Source organism: Trachemys scripta, chromosome 1 (genome assembly GCF_013100865.1).
Source record: "Trachemys scripta elegans isolate TJP31775 chromosome 1, CAS_Tse_1.0, whole genome shotgun sequence".
Lineage (NCBI taxonomy): Eukaryota > Metazoa > Chordata > Testudines > Emydidae > Trachemys > Trachemys scripta.
This window is the reverse complement of record NC_048298.1, coordinates 30,607,183-30,629,202: the sequence shown is the minus strand read 5'-3', so window position 1 is coordinate 30,629,202 and position 22,020 is coordinate 30,607,183. Positions and strand designations below refer to the sequence as shown.

The following is a 22,020-nucleotide window of genomic DNA, read 5'->3' as shown; positions in this document are numbered from 1 at the left end:
TCTGTGCTAACCCCAGATGCTTTTGTTGCTTGTAACCTTTAAGTTGAACCCCCAAGAAAGCTATTTTGGGTGCTTGGTTTTTGGAATTGCTCTTTTAAAATCTAGTGTGGTGGGGCGATTACCCCACACCCAGAGAGACTGGGCTGCGGCAGGCCTAGGCGCCTGCGTAGACGCGCGGCCAATCAGGAGAGGGCTTACTGGGAGCCAATAAGAAGGCAGATTGGAGCCAGCCAATCAGGGCCCGGCTTAGCCATATAAAAGGCTGCCCAGAGTAGGAGCAGTCAGTCTGTCCCAGGCCTTCAGAGGGGAAGGTCTGTCTCCAGAGCTGGGAGGCCAGCACCACGGACAACGCAGTGCAGGCCAGCCTGAGAGAGTGGAAGAAGGCCCCACTCCATAGCCTGCTAGGCGGCAGGCCTGAGAGGAGGATGCCTAGCGTAGAGAAGGGCTGTTGGGGAAGTGGTCCAGAGGGATAGTCAGAGGAGGAAGGAGAAGAAGGACAGTGAGACTGTCACCCGAGGGCCTCTGGACTGGGACTCAGAGTAGTGGGCGGGCCTGAGTCCCCCCCCCTTTTCCCCCTTTGTTTGCTGTGCTGCCCCACGCACAGCTACGGGTCGCAGGGAGCGGCCGGTCAGCACCACACCAGGTCCTGGACTGTGAGGATCGGACTCGAGGGTGTGGGGCTGTTGTTTAACCACCCCCCCGGAAGGGGGGTGTGAATGGACCAGGGAACACTGTCGGAGGGCAGTGCTCCGGAAGAGGACGCCGTACGTGGAGAGCAGCGCAAACCCGCACACCCAACGACGGCGAGACGACAGGCGGGACGCCACCCAAAGAGGGCGCTCTACCGGCTAAAACTAATTCCCCAAGACTACCAGGAGGAGGCGCCACAGCGGTGAGCTACTACCCTGTCACATCTAGCAAAAGCCTAAGTTCCAGATGTATTTTCTTCCTTTTTGTTTTTAATAAAATTTACGTTTTTTAAGAACAGGATTGGATTTTTGGTGTCCTAAGAGGTTTGTGCATATGCTGTTTGATTAGCTGGTGGCAACAGCTAATTTCCTTTGTTTTCTTTCTCAGCTCTTCCCCGGAGGGGGGTGAAAGGGCTTGACGGTACCCCACAGAGAGGAATTCCCAAGTGCTCCTTCCTGTGTCCAAGGGAGTTTTTTTGCATTTGGGTGGTGGCAGCGTTTACCATGCTAAGGTCAGAGAAAAGCTGTAACCTTGGGAGTTTAAGGCTATGTCCTCACTATGGGGGTGGGGGAGGTCGATTTTAGATACGCAAATTCATCTACGCGAATAGCGTAGCTGAATTTGACGTATCGGAGCCAACTTACCCTGCTGTGAAGACGGCGGCAAATCGACTTCCGCGGCTCCCCCGTCGACGGCGCTTACTCCTACCTCCACTGGTGGAGTAGAAGCGTCGATTCGGGGATCAATTGTCGCGTCCTGACGAGATGCGATAATTCAATCCCCGAGAGATCGATTTCTACCCGCTGATTCAGGCAGGTAGTGTAGACCTGCCCTAATACAAGTCTGGAGTGGCACATATTAATTTTTAGAATCCGTGCAGGCCCCTACCTTCTGCACTCAAAGTGACAGAGTGGGGATTCACTCTTGACATATACTATCCAGCAAAAATAAAATATTTTTCACTTTACCTTAATTTCTGCCAGTAAAAGACCAACAATTTGGAGATTATGTTAGAATAAAGCAGCAAGTCTGAGGTGAAGTATTCAATCAAATCAGATAATCTAATTTTCAATACCAGTGGATGGAAAAGCTATATATTCATTTTATGTATTGTGTACAGCAACGAAGCAAAATTATAGTTATTGTCCCATACTGAAAAACAGGGAAAGGTACATTTACATAAAAAGAGAGCACCTCAGAATGATGTCATCCTACATCACTAATTGGAAGTAAGCAACCATAAAGCAAGTGCTCACCTGGTATGTGTCCCATAGCCTTATGGTGCACCTCAGGGGAACTTCTCTCATCAGCAAGTTATTCATCCAACGGAAAGCAAATTGCAAGTATTTCACCTCATGTTGATCTAAATGTCTGTGTACTTGTTCTGGAAGACAAAACAAAAACATTTATCACATATTTAGAACCTTGTCTGCAGCTATAATTATCAAATAAACAGTCTAAAAATAAAACATTATATAAAAAACAATTCACAGAAAATGTTACAGTTAAGAGAAAGTAAACAAAATAGAGAGAGGTACAGCCAAACTTACCTTGCATTTAGTTTGCTGTCCCTAGGTGGTTTAGACAAATATAATTAAGGTTAAGATTTTGTCACGGGTGCTTTTAGTAAAAGCCATGGACAGGTCACAGACAATAAACAAAAATACATGGAATCCCGCAACCTGTCCTTGACTTTTACTAAAAAGACCCTGGGGGGTGAGGGGAGGACTAACATTGGAGCCCCGCTGGGGAATAACTGCTGGTCACTGCTCCAGCCCCGATACTCTTCCTGCGGCATTGCAGCTCGGGCCATGGCTCCAGTCCCAGCCACTACTCCTGCCGAGGGGACTGGCTGCCAACCCTAAGTGGCTGACACAGTCTGCTGCTCTGGCAGCCTCAGTGGTTCAACCGGTCCTGGGCAGCTGCTCCAGCCACAGCTCCTGAGGCGGTGGTGGCCACTGCTTCAGCCCCGGGGGCTGTTGTGGTGGTCTCCAGAGACTGACCCAGCCCTGGCGGCCGTTGACCTGGTCCCGGGGGTTGCTCTAGCTCCAGGCAGGGGTTGACAGCTATCCCAGCCCCACTGCTGTGGTGGGCTAAGATATCATGGATGTATATTGAAGTCACAGAATCAGTGATCTCCATGACCAAATTCGATCTTCAAATATAATCCAAATTCTGCTATCTCATTCATGATAATACAGATCTGGAGTAATGCCAGTGATATTCAAAGTACTTCAATTTTTTTAATAATTCAATATAATGTGACTAGGACAGCCTAATCATTATACTCACTTATTTCTTAAACTCTTTAGGAGAGGGATCACATGAACTATGTTTGTAAAGCGCTTAGAACAACGGGTTTCCAATAATGATTCGATAATTAACAAAAAATTAATAAAAATCATTATAGCAAGGGAGCTGAGAAATATTAGTATTTTTCATAAAAGGAACCTAGGACAAAAAATGAAAAGGTGCATGGCAAACTATATGCTACACCAGTGTTTCTCAACGACTAGTCCGTGGACCGGTGCTGGTCCCTGAGATCTCCCTGACACAGTTTAGGAAGGCAGAAAGCTGGTCCCTGATATCAAAAAGGTTAAGCAACACTGTGCTAGAATTCTCTAATGACTGAAAAACTACGAGTACTATGAAGCACCAGGGTCATGGGCCCTTGGCAATAAATCTTAAGTATGTACTTTGTAAGCTAAAGAACTCAAAACATCAATTTACCCCCAATATTAACATACATGTAGGGAAACAGAATAATATTTAGGAGCCACTCTGAACATATTTCAATGTGTACAGCTTGACTGACCTCAATTTTGTTCACTTAAACAAATAAATACGAACAATCAAAACAAATTGTTTTGGGTGAGTGATTTTAGTATTGCTCACACTAAAGCACATTTTCAATCACTTTTTTTTTTTTTTTTTAATAAAGGAAAGAAACGATGTTCCTAAATTGACACGTTTATTGTTTGGAGGCTGAGACAATTAGCCTCATGGAACTGACATATCTTGACTTATGTTTATTAAGCACAGTTTATCATTGTAGGTATACATCAAAAGGGTAACAAAGGGAGACACCTTCTTAAGAATAGAAGGTCTCAGCTAATGAAATACTCATTTTTTTGAAGAACAAGTTATAAATTATGCTATGTTTCCATTAGATTTATGGCTCCTGCAGTGTTGACATATTGAATCTTCTAACAAGACACTATATCTGGGTTTTTTTTTGGTCTTTTGTTCACTTAAAACTTATCTTCTGTAAAGCCAAAAATGGACAAGATACAGTATTCCTATGGATCAATGCATTCTTGTGGAATCTTGCTATCTGAGTCTCAAAGGGCCTTTCCTCTAATCCACATTCATAGAGGCATTGTAACGGATAATACAGTGGGACTAGATACTTATCGTCCCTTTTATATACTATTTTTTTCATTTAGCTTTTCTCGGGAATAATGTCTTTCTGGTTAAGACAACAGCAGCAGGAGAGTACTGTACAGTTATAAGGACACATAGCATATATGGGTTTAAGGCAGCAAAGACTAAAAATAAAAGATACCCCAGTTAGTTAAAGGCTTTGGAAGAGCATCTGAAATCTTTGAATCTTTGCCAACCAGCATAGCAGAGTCCACTGTACACAAGAGAATTTGCTTTCCAATGTTGCTCCCCAGCGTGGAGCATAATGAAGATCACAGGATGTCCACATGCATACAGCACAAACCCAAGGAATGTCGTCTCATTCATGTTAACTGGAGTTCAGTTTAAACAGGTTTGTACTGTACTTATTTAATGATGTGTGCCAAACATAAATTACGAAATTATAATCACCTTTAACCTATATGTACTAATTGTTCACATATGCCAGGATAAACAGTGGGTTCAACACAACTTCTCTTAAAAACTTAGAGCATTTTAATTCTTTCAGATATTAGGGATGTTCACCCACTATGACATGACACCCTGCAAGCTGAGCTAGAGAACAAAGCCAGTCCAGAGGAGAAAGTAAATCCTTAGAGATTTCAGAGCAATTTTTCCACAGTTTTTTTTTTTTTTTATTATTACTTTAAACCTCACAGGGGTGTGCAGAAATACTATGTTCTTGTGAGACTATTTGCATGCCTTGATTCACAGCGCTACCTACTTCTCACTCATTTTTGAGAGGTATAACTACCTATGTAATGCTCTGTATGTGCCTTTACAGCTTTCAAAATCGGATGAGCCATTAACAACTGACACTTTAATCCCTGATGTTAAAAGGGGTTAAATTAAAATAGGCTTTGTTTATAAAAAAAAAAAGGCAGCAGCAGTAGACAGAGGAGACAATACAACTGCCCAATCCCCGAATAAGCCCAGGTGCTTTGGCTCTAATACCTGGGTTTTGGGTGGTTGGGGCAGTGACTAAGGCTTGGTCTATGCCAGGGATTGGCAACCTTTGGCACGCGGCCCACGAGGGTAAGCACCCTGGCGGGCCGGGCTGGTTTGTTTACCTGCCGCGTCCACGGGTTCGTCTGATCACAGCTCCAACTGGCCACGGTTCGCCATCCCAGGACAATGGGGGCTGCAGGAAGCGGTGTGGACTGAGGGATGTGCTGGTTGCCGCTTCACGCCGCCCTCATTGGCCTGGAGCGGCTAATCACAGCCAGCGGGAGCCGTGATCGGCTGAACCTACAGACGCAGCAGGTAAACAAACTGGCCCGGCCCGCCAGGGTCCTTACTCTGGCGAGCCGCATGCCAAAGGTTGCCAATCCCTGGTCTACACTATGAAATTACGTATATTTGCATGGACGAAGTTATGCATGTGTCTATATTAAAATCTGTCACTCATCAATGTAAGCGGCCCATTACAGCAACCCAGTAACACCACTTCCATGAGTGACGCTGACCACTGTTGACCTACTAAGGTCAACACAGCACAAGTGTAGACATTGCACTAGATGTGTTGAACTTATCCATCCTCCAATGCCCACATCCCTATGACAGTGACTGCTCTGATGAGAATTTTGAACTCCACAGGGGTCACAGAGACCTGAAGCAATCCACGCCACCTTTAAAATCACTGCGAGTTTTTGAAATGCCCTTTCCTGATTGCTCATTTTGGCGAGCACACTTAAGTGCTCACCTTTGTTGTATCCAGTCGACTGCCCAACCCAACGCACACGGAGAGCTACTAAACATGCTCCTGCCTGGAGCAGGCAAGAAGTATTGGATCTCCTCAGCTTGTGAGGAGAAGAGACTGTACAAGCACAGCTATGGACCATCCATAGGAACATGGACATCTACAAACAGATCACATGGGCAATGCTGGCAAAGGGGCATGACGGGGATCAGCAGCATGAAAGTGAAGAAGCTATGGCAGGCATACCGCAAGACTAGGGAGGGCAACAAGAAATTTGATGCTGCCGTGCAAACCTGCTCCTTTTACAACAAGCTGCATGCTATACTTAGTAGTGACCTCATCAGCACCCCATAAATGACTGTGAACACCTCAGAGGAGCCCAAAAGTGAGCCCCCTGCCATGGAAAAGAGGAGGAGGAGGAGTTGAAGAAGGGAGCAGATGTAGCACAGGACTCAAACCATGCCCTGAGCCAGGAACTGTTTAAAACTTTGCAGCACTCAAGACAGTTCCGCCAGGTTTGCTCAGATGATGCCCACTGATGATGGGGAAGGAAGCTCAGGTAAGTGTGTACACAAATTATTCCTTGCAATTTTTTGTTTTTGTTGCTTTTTCTTTCCCTCCAGCCTCAGCTTTCCCTCTCCCCCATTTTTCTTCCCCATTTAAAAATGGCTCCCAGCCCACCTGCAAGTTAAGAGACGAGTATCAGTTTTTCATTGTTTTATTGGTATAAGGTAATCAAGTAAAATGTTGGGGAATTCCTTCAAAAAAGAATACTATGGCAGTCGGGCAACATAACCTACAATAGATCAATGTCCTGTGTCTGAATACAGGTAGAACAGAGGTAGACTCGGCCTCCTCATTTCATTTCTTTTGCTTGTTAGGCTAGGTGGGGATGGGGGGACAAGGGCAGATGGGGTGTCACAGAGTACTCTGCATATCTGAATAGGGATGTCCCTTTTATCCTTTTCAGAGATCTCAATTACACTTTGATGGGGATACTCTGCTATCCTCTCCCAAAGATTTCTAGGGATGGCAGCCTTGTTTCTTCCACTGTGCTAGGACACTTTCCCACAGCACTCTGTGATGAGTTGGGCTGGCACCATTGCACTAAACAAACTAGCAACATATGGGACTGGGCAGCTGTGGGAAACCAGTAGCACCTGGTTGTCTGTGCCTTTGTCACCCTTGAGATACCAGCCAAAATCACCACTGTTGGTGAAAATAGTGTCAATATATTCTCTGCTATTTCCCTGTACCCATGGGATGGGCTCCTAGACTTTGTAACAACATGCCACAGAATTCCCCTTTTCTCTGCTCTAGGCTGTACTCACCATTGTTTGAGCTGCAGAGCAGAGATGTAGGGAGGTGTTAATAGGCATTTCTTATAAAGGGTTTTTCTAGTACTAATAAGGGATTTTCCAGACTTATCTTGGGTTCCATAGTGACCATAAATCTAATGGTGTGTATCTGTTTTGATCAGCAGCTTCTGGCATGGTGGGCTTGAGGGGTGCCCCCCACCACAGGAAGGATACGGTCTATGGGATTCTCCAACCCACCATTGCCTCGTCCAGTCATCAAAGGGTTTGGAGGGCACACCAGAACACGACCATAGAGAAAAACTAAGAATGGTTGCTTCGGGAGAGGCAAAAAGGATAGAGAGAGAGAGAGAGAGGGCGCACATCGGGAAATGCAGCAGGTCAAGAAAAAAAAATGCTTCACATCATGGTCGACATGCAGGCTCAAAGATCCCATATTCAGCAGCCTTGTAGCCTTGGAGAATTCCATAACTGCTGCTCCCTACATGCCCCCATCATACCACCTGGCATGGAAAACCATAGCTACACATAAGTAGATTCCGCTTATTAGCAACCCCTCGGTTGCCAGCAAAAAGTTGTCTTTATCTGGCAATTGCTAATGAGTGGAAGGCAGGTTTGCAGGGCTGCAGCTGGGGAAGGAAGTGGTAGAATGTGACTTCAATCTACCAAAAGCAAATTCAACCATCATTCTGTACCTGCTGAGCTGGTAGCTTAATCTTCCCTGGGTACTGCTGACGTGGCCAGCCCACAGCTTCATGAGTCAGGGGAGCAAAGGTCAGGCTTGAACCCCCAGAATCACCATTGGCATTTTAACATCACCAACATCCCTGCTGGCAGCTTTTTGTAAAGTCCTGTGTTCTAAAAGATGACAACAGTTTTCTTCATCAAATCGTCACTAAACCAAGAGATCAAGCAATTTTAACTTGGTGTTGGTAAGTACACCTCTACCTCAATATAACGCTGTCCTCGGGAGCCAAAAAATCTTACCGTGTTATAGGTGAAACTGAGTTATATTGAACTTGCTTTGATCCACAGGAGTGCACAGCCCTGCCCCCCTGGAGCACTGCTTTACCGCGTTATATCCGAATTTGTTTTATATCGGGTCGCGTTATATCGAGGTAGCAGTGTAGTGTAGAAATAGCTTTGGATCAAATGATCAGGAACTGATTCCATTTAAAGTAAGTGGAAGGATAATCAAAACCAGGTCTGCAACTATGGTTTTTGATTTCAAAAAAGGCAGATTTAAGGAAAATAATAAAAGAAGACAACTACACTGAAGAGCTTAAGGACTTAAATGTGGAGGAGGCTTAGAATTAATTTAAAAATCAACTATATAAAAACTATTTGCAATTTGCATTCCAAGCAAAGGCAAAAATCTTGTAGAGAAAAGCTACAGACCAAGCTGTAGGAGTGGAGTAGGAGTGTGCTCATTACATTTGCTGATAATAAAAGTTAGGAGGTAATATCAATAGAGAGGAGAATGAGAATATTGTACAAGAAAAACCGGATGACCTTGAAGAGTGGAGTAACAGAAATGGGATGAAATTCAAAAATACGAAGTGCAAGGTTATGCACTTTCCCTGACCAGCCCACACTGGTACTAGTGAAGCATTTCCAATGATCCACTAGTGCTTGCATAACAATAGAAAAGTAGCCCTTTCTGTTGATGTACTCTGTGGCCAGGTGGGTTGGCACCAAAATAGGGATATGCGTGCCACAGCTCAGGAACACCATTGCTGCAAATCAATCCCCCATTTCCTGTACATTACTGAGAGTCACAGTCCTGCATAGCAGGAGACACTTAATGGCTCTGTACACATAGCATCACAACGCCCCCCACTGTGGATTTTCCAACTCCAAAAGGATTGTCCACTAACTAGTAGCAATCTGGCATTGCAAGTTTCCAGAGTGAGATTGCCACTTGCTTTTCCACTGTCAATGAGGCTCTCGTTTTGGTGTGCTTGCACCAGAGGGCTGGGACAAGCTCAAGACACAGATCCAGGAATGTGGCCATTTGCATCCAAAAGTTCTGAAGCCACTGCTCATCATCCCAAATCTGCACTGAGATGCTATTCCAACAATCCATGCTCATTTCTTGGGCCCAGAAATGGCACTTTACCATGTGAAGCTACTCCATGAAGACGAGCAGCAAAATGGCATTTTTTCCCCCACTATGTCTATCAGTATCCTGTTATTATGGTCAAACATATCCATATCTTTCTTATCGCAAACCCAACTGTAGCAGTATTCCCTCAAGCTCTGCAAATACTGGAGAATTGTTAGCCCCAAATAGTAGAATTGCACTGAAGTCAGCCCATGCTTCTGTCAGACAGATGGCAGAGACAGAAAAATAGTGCATGGGATTGTTGGGATTATAAGAAACAGTGCAAAAATTATAGGATGTGGAAAGTGTTATGGAATGCAGAAAGTGGAATGGTGGGAATTTGACCCCTAGCTACCAGATATCCCTGGACAAATTGCTCCTATTCTCTAAATCACCGCAAAAATTTCTCAAAGGCGCTCCATCGGAGGGCTACATGGGGCACATTGGGATACCTACCCATTGTGCACTGCATTTTACATCAGTGCAAGCACTCCTGGTGAGTACAGTACCTATGCAAACAGCCAAGCATGTACCCATCTGAATGATATGCATTCTTTGGTGGCTGTACGCCAACATAACTTGTATCAACCAAACTTTGTTATATAGACATGGCCAAAATGACAAAAGATTTTAATGTGAGCAATCAAGAGACAAAATTCAAACAGCATGGGACAGCTGAAGAAAATCCAAACTGCTGGTTGCTTACTACTGTTATATTAAATAGCAGCAAAGGTTGCAAGTCACATACTTTCCTGATCAAAGGAGTAACAGAGCACAAAACCCATGTTGTTCTGATGGAAGGTGTTAATGCGATCAATCTCAAGCATGACTAAAGTCAATGAGTGTACTAAGCAATTAAATATGCGTCTGTGTTGAGAGAGTAGAAACAATAAAAGCCACTACCCATGGCACTGGCCAAACCATGTGGGCTAAGGAGAAAACAGCAGACAGCAAGAGAAACAGTGGTAAGCATGGTCCTGTGGAGGAGCAGAGACAGAGCTCCGTGGGGCAAAATATTCACTGGAAAGGCAGGCTTGGAAATTGTGAGCAAGGAAATAGCCTGCTGTTTGGTACTACTGTGTTCAGGGAAATGGAACTTCATGTACAATCTTTGTAAACAAACTGTGTTAGCATAGAGAGGCCTAAAGACTAAGAAGTCCCCAGGGCTATGCTAAATAATTGTCATGCAAGACTCCCATAAGGTTTTGAGAGTGATCCTAAGTAGAAAGTAACAGAAATGTACTAGAGTTAGCGGTTAGATTTACTTTAAAAAACAAAGAAGCAAAACATGCTTTCACACTAGATTTTTGAACAAGCTTTCTACTGTACTAAGCTGTAACTGAAATCACAAGAAAGAGTACACAGGATGGAGAGAAGCACAACAATGTGCGGGTGTATGAAAAAGATTATTTTTGCTTGAGTTAAAGTTTCATTATATGTATAAGAAGCTTGTGTTGATGGAAATATAGACAAAATAGAATATAAAGCCTTTGATAAGTTGACATTTAATAATGATTTGTTAATGCTAAGCTACAGAAGCAAATCACAAATTGTAATATGGGATAAACAAAGAGAAGGGGTCTATATAGCTCACCTTGGGATAGGATGAGCTGTGGACTGGACCACAGGACTCGTGAATGCCACCTTTTCTATTTGTGCTGTTTGAACTTAAATGCCTACTTTTTGATTAATAAACTAAACTTGAGCTTCACCATCTGACATCTGGTCCATGACTAATCTAAAAGCACTCATTATTTATAACAGGATGGCACCAAAGAAATACCTAATCAATTTATCCCAATGCAAACCAACCAACCAAGGCCTTGAATATTAGTTAACTGCTCAGGCCAAGGGGCAACAGTATTCTTGGTCAAAGGAACTGGCCATGGAACAAACTTCTGGAAAGCAGGCAAGTCTGACCACTTTTAGGAAATGCTGCAAAATCTTCCTCTACGAAAAAGCCTTTCTAACATAAGAATGAGATTCCCAAGAGTGACACCTCCTTCTACCCATAAACCCATCCAGGGACCCATTGGTGTCAACAGGCAGAGGGCACAAGCGGGTGCATAAAGTTGTATCAGGATCCCTTGGTCAGCTATATGCATAATAATTCACCATACAGTGGCATCCAAAGCCTCTCTGAAGAGTAGCCCACTAGTCACAATAATCATTGTGAAATGTGTGTATGGATAATAGCATATATGCTAAAAATTATGTTCTTAAGGTCTTGGAATTAAGACTGGTCCCAGGAGGTAACATACTTTGGAATTATTCCTTTCAGGCAGGAGGTAACAGACACATATCTCCCTTTCTGGTCATTTGTGCACAATGTATGCCTAGCTGCATACAGAGCCAGGGTAGGAATGAAAGATTGTGAAGTCTACAAGAGAAGAAATCTATAGCATGAAACAAACAACAGGCTGGGCTGGGTGGGGGGGGGCAGAAGGAAGAGACCCTGTTTATGAATAAAGACAAAGGATTGTTATGGTATACATTGGGGTCAAGGAAACATACGGAATCCTTCACCAAGGAGGCAAGCTGAAAGAGAGCTTGTCTCATGAAAGGAGGATCACAGCCAGCCTGGCTGTAAAGCACCTGAAAGGATTCTAGGAGAACAATATTTAATTAGACATAAGAGTATCTTGTTAATCAAATCTAGACTCTAAAATGTGTGTTAGTATTTTATTTTATATGTAATCATTTGTTTCCAATACTTCTACATGCTACTACTTGAATCTCTCTGTTTTGCTAAATAAAATTATACCTGATTTCACAATATACATATTTAAGATCTTCACGTTAAGTGGAGTGGTAATCTGAAGTGGAACTGATAAACTGGGGTGTACTGATTCTTTAGAAACGGAGAATCTGGGCATATTCTGAGTGTCCAGTGGACCAGGGGCTGAACTCTCAAAGTAGATGCTTGGAGTGCTGAAGGGTTGGGGTGTGTCAATCATTAACCTGTAAAGTAACAGTGGGGCATGTGTTGCCTAGATGGGAGTGCTTGTGTTGCCCAAGGCCAGTAGAGTTGGGCAACTGACCCATGGCAGGCACAAACAAGGCTCCCTCATGCTAAAGAGCAGGTGGTAGCAATGTGCCTTACAACCCTGGGGAACCCTAGGAAGAGTCACGCCCTACCAAACAAAAGACAACAAAGGAAATTAATAAAAATCTAAACAAAAACATTACCAGAAGCAGAGTTTTGACCCTGAAAAGGATGAAGTACCAGATTCCATGAAGTCCACTACCTCACTATGATTTTTACATGGAAGACGTTCAGACACCACAATGATATGCAGCAGTGTAAAACAGACAGACAGATGGAGTAACAGTATGTGCATAAATCCAGACACAAGCAAGCACATTTTTAGCACTATTTACTACTGCATCAATAGCAGAAGATTTACATTCACAAAAAACACTTCCACAAACCCTTGGATTTTAATGGGAATTGAAGACACTAACCACTTTGTAATATTAATTCATTTCTCTGAACTTCTTAGCTACTAACTAATCTTTAGAGTTTTTCTATAGATTAAGCTAAAAAAAAAAATCTTGGCTGCAAGAGTGAGAATCAAAATTTTGATGTAAAATACATATCAAGTCTCCATCATGTATTCCACAAAACAGTGGATGTGGAATTTGCCGCATAATCCACCCCTTGCCAAAGAACTGTACTCCATAATTACATTTTTGGGATTTTAAAATTATTTATCTATGTAAAAATATATGTTTCTAGCCCTAAGGGTTGTGAAAAAAGTCCTTGAAATCATGATCTGAACATGTAAACTAAAGCAATATCGTGTTGCAGATAACCTTACAGAATGGCTCAGAGATCTGAACTGTCCCTTACAATGAAATGCTGACACTGACACTTAAATATGACAATTTAATTGTCAACACGGTTGACTATTTCACTACCGATCATTGTAGCAGAACCATAGATTTACTATCTTTACCTCTTTCTCTGTCCACCTCCCATGCCTCCAGTTCTGCTCCCAATAACTTGTATACAATACAAAAATCTGTATCACACTGAAAACTTGGGAACACAAAATAAACTGACCTTAGTAAATAATTAAAAAGAACATGGGATTGTAGTATTAACATGATTGTTTATTTTCATACATAAATCATTTTAAAAGTGATTTAAAAAAAATTAAATGAAGCTTCTTCAGAATTCCATGAATTTTGCCTTGGAGTATACAGATTTATTGTATAAATGCACATTTAAGAAAAAAATAAGGATACAAAAATCACAATGTAAAATTACGATATAACACACGTTCCAGATATATTTAAATTAAAAAAAAAAACTATTTCAATTTTTACCTTCCAATTTTAGTTTTGTTGCATACATTTTAATTTGTAATTCCTGATGCATATTAAAATTATTACTGTCATTTAAAAAAAAATCTGAGATAAAAGCGGTCTTTTCTTAAAGCTGCAGTAATGTTGAGGAGATGAACTTCTTCATCCACTTTAAATGGTTTAATTTTATTGCTATGCTTAAAAGTATATGAAATTAACTAGATATAGGTACAAGATACACAGGTATTATAAATGTAGAAAATGATTGAGGTGGGAAGACTGGGGAGGAAGGGCAAGTACCATTCATTATGAAAAAAATACAGAATGTTGCATCTGGAATGAGTTTGTGGAGTTCTTGTTTTTAAACCTTAAACTTCCAATGATGGCATGCAATTTTAGAATGCTCTTGTCAACTCTTAGGGCTGATCCACACTAACCCCCCCACTTTGAACTAAGATACACAACTTCAGCTACGTGAATAACGTAGCTGAAGTCGAAGTATCTTAGTTCGAACTTACTGCGGGTCCACACGCGGCAGGCAGGCTCCCCTGTCGACTCCACGTACTCCTCTCGTGGAGCAGGAGTACCGGCGTCGAAGGCGAGCACTTCTAGGATCGATCCGGGATCAATTTATCGCATCTAGACAAGACGCGATAAATCAATCCCAGAAGATCGATTGGTTACCGCCGTCCCGGAGGTAAGCATAGACGTTCCCTTAGGCAATCCCACTCTGCCCCAGAAGAGATGCACACTGAAGAAAGAACAGTCAGTTCTCTAACTTTAAATAGCAAGAAAGTACTAATACAGTCTATTTTTGAAAGTGGAACAATACATTATATACTTAAGAGTCAAAACTTTAAAGGAGTACAAGTTTCAGAGCACTTTGCCCTTTCGACTTCTGCATGATTAGGGGCCTGAACACCTTTTGGCCACCACCTGCTACACAAGCAAAGTGAAGAATTAATACTGTGTGCGAGTCCTTGCTCTAGGCAAATTTGGCAGCAAGTTCAAATCATGGAAGTAAGACAATACTAACTTACTGTATAAAAAGGTCATTGTCGGATACATATATTGAAGATTTTCCATTAGATAAATCCATTATATCCAGTGAGATACCCCAAAAAAAAAAAAATCAGTCTAATTGAGGCTTTCACTCTGGAACACTAGAAAGGGATTTTGCTCTTCATATAACAGCCACATATTCTCATCTCCTTACAGGAAGCCTTTGAAGTAAGTAATGAAAAGCGATAAACTGCAGTTGTGATACTTCAACTACAATTTTTAATAAATGTTCTGAATTTCTTGTCTGTTGCCTTCTATTCTAAAAAATGTTGGAAAATATGCAAAACTAAGCATTACTTGCAATTTATATAGATCAGAACAGAAATGCATAAACTGAAAAGACTCATTCTTCCTACTTTATAAGAAACTGTGAGCAGATGCTATTTCACTGATAAAGGTAATATGGATAACAATAATCCTAAATTTAAATTTTCCATTTCACTGGAAATAAGTATGTACATGTGATGAATGAGCATGCAGATGTAATTAATGTCATCTTTCTGACTTAAAATACTTTTCATAAGATACTTATACAGCAATTTATGATAATAAAATTATGCTAAAGTCACAAGAAATAATAGTACTTAAATCAAAATGCAGAAGAAATAAGGAGTATATTTGTTTAACACACTTCACAGCATTTTCTTAGAACCTATCCACAGATTGAAAACATTGCTGAAAGAGGTCTTCTTGATTAAAAAAAAAAAAAATACTGATACAATCGGATATAGATTTATACTACATAGTAGGAATGAGAGCAATTGATACAAAAATGTGTGTTTATGCACAGTACATTCACTATTTATAGGTATTTGTTCAAACAGCATGTATAATCATTCATAGTCACCTTAAATAGAATACCACAGAAAAGATATTCTATCATATTATAAGAACAGCAGCTATCTACAACTTCTAAAGTAATTCCATCTACCATTCCTCTGCTGGGAACACTGTAGTCAAAATAAAGCATTTGGGTTCAATCCCATTGACTACAGTGGCTTTGTCTATAGTCTCCCTGGTAATACAACGTTAAAGCAAAAACTGAACGGAAATCTTCAGATCTCAACTGGAGACTAAGGCACAAAAAAGCAACAGTCTCTGCACCAAGATCTTACAACTAAAGGTCCCAATCCTGCAGACACTTACCTACATGCTTAACATTACTATCACAAGTAGCCTCATTGACTTCAAAGCATGTGCATGACTGTTTGTAGGATGGGGGACCAAGGCCCTGATTCAGAAAAGCACTTGTGTATGTACTGAAATTTACCCCTATACAGGACAGCACACGATTTAAAGCATGTACTTCTATTCCATCCACACATTTAAGCGCAGTCCTAAATAGGGATGCTCTTCAGACTCATGGCTTAGGATAATTTACAGACAAGGAGATAATGGAAAGGAATGTAATACAAGATTTTAAAATAATATATTTGATTAATACTTTGAACATTTTGATAAGATACCGCTCCCCACAAACAAATCTCTTAATGTTGACAGACTGTTTGCACACACCTGAGTATCAAACCATGGCTCTTAGCTAGCCGCAAGGAATTTCAATCACACTACTCAGTCATGCACCTGGCTAGGGCATGGCCCCCAAAACCCCTTTAAGCAAGCAATAACACTGTTCAGCAAAGAGTTAAACTCTACAGTTAGGCTTAAACCTAAAGCTCACATGCCAAATTGATTACACTGTGCATGTGAATACAAAGTAACCAAGAGGGTTGCTAACCAGCAGACAGAACCTGAATGGCTTAAGGGAACATACTTTTACTATTAAACCTGACATACATTCAGGCACCGTAAATTCGACCCCAACCCTTGGTAGAAATCTAAAAATTAAATGTAGGTATGTTGCTACAATCTGCCTTTTACTTTTAGGGAAATGTAATCTATGTTTTCTTTTTCCTTGACAGAACTTTAGGTGGAAAGGCTATAACAGATACAGAAGTAGAATTGGTAGTGTCCAAGCAATAGAAGAGACAATGAAGATGATGTGGAAGCTGCGGAATATATATGATCATGGAGGAGGTACCTGAAAAGAGCTTCATTTGTACGAAGTGCTGCATGACAGAGCAGATGGAAGAGAAGATCTGAGGTTTGGAGATGCAGGTGGAAGGTCTGGTTGAGTTTTGAAGGGGATTTGAGCAGATGATGGAAGGAAGGCAAGAGGAGGCTGAAGGAAAAATCAAGACTTGCAGATGCAAGCTGGACTGAAGAATTCTGAGGGGAGACTGCCGGATAAGAAATGTGGCCAATGGAAGCAGGTGACTATGAGAACCAGGCAGAGGAAAAGATTGGCTAGTGAAGGAGAAGTAAAGCTCGGGAACAGATTTGCTGAGTTAGAACATAAAGAAGGCACACAGCAGGCAGTAACTGAAGGTGGGAGGGCAAGGAAGAAGAGAGGAGAGGCTAGTCCTATAAGAGTAGAGGAAGAATCAATGGAGATATCCAGAGTTCAGAGTCCCAGGAGGATACAGGATGACTCTCAGAAGATTGCAAGGGAGAAAAAAAGACATGAGGACTTTATGACGTTCCCCTCTGGTGTCATCCGGACCGATGATCTGCTAGGTCTCTCTAATCCTTGACTCTGGGAGCCAGCCTTAGAATCATAGAATATCAAGGTTGGAAGGGACCTCAGGAGGTCATCTAGTCCAATCCCCTGCTCAAAGCAGGACCAATCCCCAGACAGATTTTTACCCCAGTTCCCTAAATAGCCCTCTCAAGGATTGAACTCACAACCCTGGGTTTAGCAGGCCAATGCTCAAACCTCTGAGCTATCCCTTACCCTGCTCTGCTGTGAGAATCCCCACTCCTAGGCTGTTCATGCACAGCCTCTGGCATGTAAGCTGCTCCCAGCTACTTGCAATCACGTGACACTAGCCAATATCTCCAGTCCCAGACACAACCCTAGGAATCTCTGTCTTGCAGTGTCCAGTTATGCCCGCTGGACGCTGCAAGCTTATACGAGTTCGTCAATTTGACAAAGTAATTGATATGTACCAGGTTTGTTATTCCAAGCGGAGCCTCTGACATGCTTCAAACCAAACACACTGTTTCAGGTAGAATAAACAAATAAATTTATTAACTATAAAGATAGATTTTTAGAGATTATAAGTCAAAACGTAAGTCAGATTTGGTCAAATGAAATAAAAGCAAAATGCATTCTAAGCTGATCTTAACACTTTCAATGCCCTTACAAACTCAGATGCTTCTCACCACAGGCTGGCTGGTTGCACTTCAGCCAGGCTCTCCCCTTTGATCAGCGCTTCAGTCACTTGGTGTAGGGTCTGTAGATGTAGGCGGGAGAGAGAGCATGGCAAACGTCTCTCCCTTTTATCATGTCCTTTCTTCCCTCTTGGGTTTGCCCCCCCTCCCCTCTTCAGAGTCAGGTAAGCATTACCTCATCATAGCTCCAAACTGACCAAAGGAACGGGGGTGTCTCCTGTGAGAATCTAACAGATTCTTTTGTTGCTGCCTAGGTCAGCGTCTTTTGTTCCTGTTAGGCTGGGCTGGGTTTATCCCATCCCATACATCCCTGATGAGGTGTGACCTGCCTCTCTGTTCTTGGAGAGTTTTTGCCTGGGCTTGCTTTAAGCCATGAGGATAATTTTTTCAGCCTCATGACTACATATATGAAATTATAACCTATAACATCACTGTAATAACAATGCTCAGTGCCTCATGAGCTTTCTGAAGACACCCGACATGACAAACTTTGCATTGGATACCACACAATCATTTTACAAGGATGAACATGGGGGTGCTGGGTGTTCCCCAGAGGTACAGAGCATCACAGACTTGCAGCCAGAAAGAACAGGAAGAAGGGCAGAGAATCACACCATCACCAAGAAAAGGCAGGTCTACCTGATTGGTGACTCCCTACTAAGAATAATAAATGGGCCTGTCACCAGAGCTGATCAGGAGAACAAAAGGATGTACTGTCTGCCAGTGTGACTGTAAGCTGTGGTGTACTGTTCCTTTGGGAAACAGGGGATCTGGAATTCTGTGAGCATCCAGTTGATCAGGTGCTGGGCTCTACAAGGAGATGCTCAGAGGATGTCTAATGTTAACCTGTAAAGCAAGAGCAGGGCCTGTGGAGGCCTGGAAGGCCATGCTTGTGTTGCCAGAAGCTGGTGGTGTTGGGTAACTAACCCACAACAGGCACAGACAAGGCTTCCTCACACTAAGGGCAGGTGGCAGTGAGGAGTCTCACAACTCAGGTATTAACTATTGGCACCATATGGTAAGGCTAAGGGTGGTTGGAGGGAGCCAAGTCCTGCACTCTTCTCTCCTCCTTTGGAAGATGGAGCCTCCTGCCCCATCTGGGGTGGGTTAGAGATGGACATTGGGTCTATGTCCTAGTCCTATGGGGGTGCGATTGGGGGGAAGCCAGCCTGCTCTTCCTCCTCCTCCCCACTTTCAGCTCAGGTATCTCCCAGGGTTTCCCATTAAAGTGTTTACTGCTGATGCAGAGTGGCCCTGGTCATAAATGAACTTTTTAAGCCAAAATTTTGCTGAGGAATACAAGGGAGAGAAGGGAAATGGTGATTTTAATAGTGTAGATCTTAGCTAAACTTCAACAGAATCTAATGGGGGCAAATAAGATATTTAAAAAAAAAAAATGATACCAAAACATTTTACCAGCTCAAACTGATAAAAAAACACATGCATCTTGTCAATGAAGCAACCTCAGGAGTGTGATCCAGTAAGTCATTAAAAGTATACAACAGTACATTACAGGAAGAAAGCAATATTTTATCAAATTGCAATGGTAAGAGAAACGTAGGGCAAATGGATGAATTTTGCCGTTCTTTATAAAAACAATGAGACCAGGTTACTCATTGTAAAGCCAAATAAAATGGCAGGGGGGACTTATATATATAATGTAACTTCTCAGCTTGGAATCTGTCTGGGATAATGGTGTTAAAATCCTTCTGGTCATGACATGTTTACGTTACAACTTTTAACCAGGTATCAGAGGGGTAGCCGTGTTAGTCTGAATCTGTAAAAAGCAACAGAGGGTCCTGTGGCACCTTTAAGACTAACAGAAGTATTGGGAGCATAAGCTTTCGTGGGTAAGAACTGAAAGAACTTTCAGATGCAAGAAGTGAGGTTCTTACCCACGAAAGCTTATGCTACCAATACTTCTGTTAGTCTTAAAGGTGCCACAGGACCCTCTGTAACTTTTAACCAGTTAGTGGCATAATTGACTAAGCATTGTCCTACTGTGACAATTTTTTTCTTTTTGTAACTGGTTCTGTGTGTATTTCCCCCTCTTCCCTCCATCCCAGTATACACAGAACATCACTACCTGTGCCAGTAACTGATCTGTTTGATCCTCCACTCCATCCCTATCTATGTAAGGACATCCCACTGTTCACTGTTCCATATGGGTGCCCAAATTCAGATATCTTAAAGAGGCCAATTTTTAGAAATCTGAAAATCAGGCCCCTTTAAGTTGTCTCAAGTTAGGCACCCAAGTATATGGCAACCAAATCAGTAGAATCTTGAAAAATCTTGCCATAATGTAGAGATGGCATGTTGTATTAATTTAGATGGAATAAAGGGGCCAAAGGTGTTAACATAACCCAATCACTTGTCCAACATTAAACAATGTTAAACAAGGTTCAGGATTTGATGTACACAGGTCTCAGCCTGCTTAGTACTATGGTAAACACACCATTAAAAAAAATCTTTAATAAAAGGTTTAAAGAAGAAGGAAAACCAGTTAAAGCATTTGAAATGTAAATTATTAAGTAAGGCTTTGATTTTAACAGCATTCTTTTTTCCCTTTCTTTTTAGCTGGAGAGAGTTTTATATGAGAAAGCGCTCCTGTTTGACAATCTCTTAGATGGTAATAACCTCTCTTCTGGGGAAAAGAAGTTAGTTGATCCCATTTCATCCCAGGTGGTGTTTGGGATTCAGCTGGAGACAATAGCAGCGGTGATATCATCTGGGTCCCTCTCTCTGACCCCATCAGGACATCTCCCAGGATCAGGATGATGAAAGCCCAAGGTCCCAGCAGAATAGCCCATCCCTTCATTATTTTGTCCACCAAATTACTCCTAGTTTCCAACAAACCAATTTTGGTTCACTGATTTCTGGTTTCACACTTTTTTGTTTATCAAGCATGCTAACACAATCCTTGAGTTAAATCAGTAGGCCTTTTTGTTGTTTACACTAATTCAGTCTCTCTTTTATACCTTTTCCTCATCAACATTTATCATCACAATTAGGGCAAATTTTTAGGACCAATTATCACAACAGGCCTAACTTACAAATAGTGCCATAGGATGAAGATTCACTAAGGGCCAGGATCATAGGTTTAAGTCTCATCTTTGACAAAGGTGCTTTCAGTTTTAATTACCAGGAAGCAACAATTTTTTGGAATAAATAATAGAATACAAAAGGATAAAATATGCCATTCCTGAGTGACCAGCTTTCAAAATGTTGACTGCTCTTTAAACTTCAGTACATGACAGTTTAATAGCTGGGTTTATCTATGCAAAGTCAGCAGCTGCATGCAGAAGATAATATAGATAGTAATGCTGGAAAGATGCAGTATAACCAAATTACCAGTACTCTACAATTTCCTCAGATTTGTGGGCTCTAATCTTGTCTATCTTTAGAATTTATTTTAAATACAGACAGGCAATATTTGTGTCTTGCTTACTGATTTCAGCTTGCATATTTTGATAAGTCATACGAATTCTGAGATAGCCACACAATTTATACTCCTGTATATTGCAGGGCTTTTGAAAACAAATTATTCTCTCATCAAAATTTAATTTGTACATCTACTAAAGAGAATAGAAAATATTATGCTTTCTTATTTTTCTTTAAATATTAAATTTAAACCTATATAAAATGTTAGCACCTAGCACATTTTAGGTCTTTAAAAATATACATGTGAGGCCACAGCAGTCTTGCTTTCAAATACATATATCTGGATCGGATCTGCTAGGGCTTGTGCTACAGACTATAAAAGACCACATCTTACTGAGAGTAATTTATATGGATAAAGTGGTGGAAAGTAATTCTGTTTGTGAACTAAATCCATATTCTTCACCAACAGGGTAGAGGAAACATCGGTGAAGGATTTGAGAAAATGGGGGAAAAAAACCAGAATTTTTTAAAATGTATGAAGTGCTCTTACCCAATGACCATATCGCTAGAAATCAAACTTTCAAATAGGCAATATAGCTCAGTAGGGTGACCAGATGTCCCGATTTTATAGGGACAGTCATGATTTTGGGGTCTTTTTCTTATATAGGCTCCTATTACCCCCACCCCGTCCCGATTTTTCACACTTGCTGTCTGGTCACCCTATAGCTCAGTAATGAAAGAGATACCAACTGGTATAAAGTTAACATGCCAATTCAACAGTGAATACAGGCCAGACCAGACCA

At 41.7% G+C, this 22,020-nt stretch overlaps 1 protein-coding gene across 2 annotated transcripts in view; it reads right to left on the bottom strand.

Moving 5' to 3' along the window:
* TBC1D22A (TBC1 domain family member 22A) overlaps positions 1-22,020 on the bottom strand; it is a 433,739-nt gene that overhangs the window by 155,746 nt on the left and 255,973 nt on the right. For both annotated transcript variants that reach the window (XM_034767118.1, XM_034767128.1), the window contains exon 11: positions 1,947-2,074. In XM_034767118.1, coding sequence (XP_034623009.1) covers positions 1,947-2,074 — 128 coding nt within the window. The remainder of the gene's footprint in view (positions 1-1,946; positions 2,075-22,020) is intronic.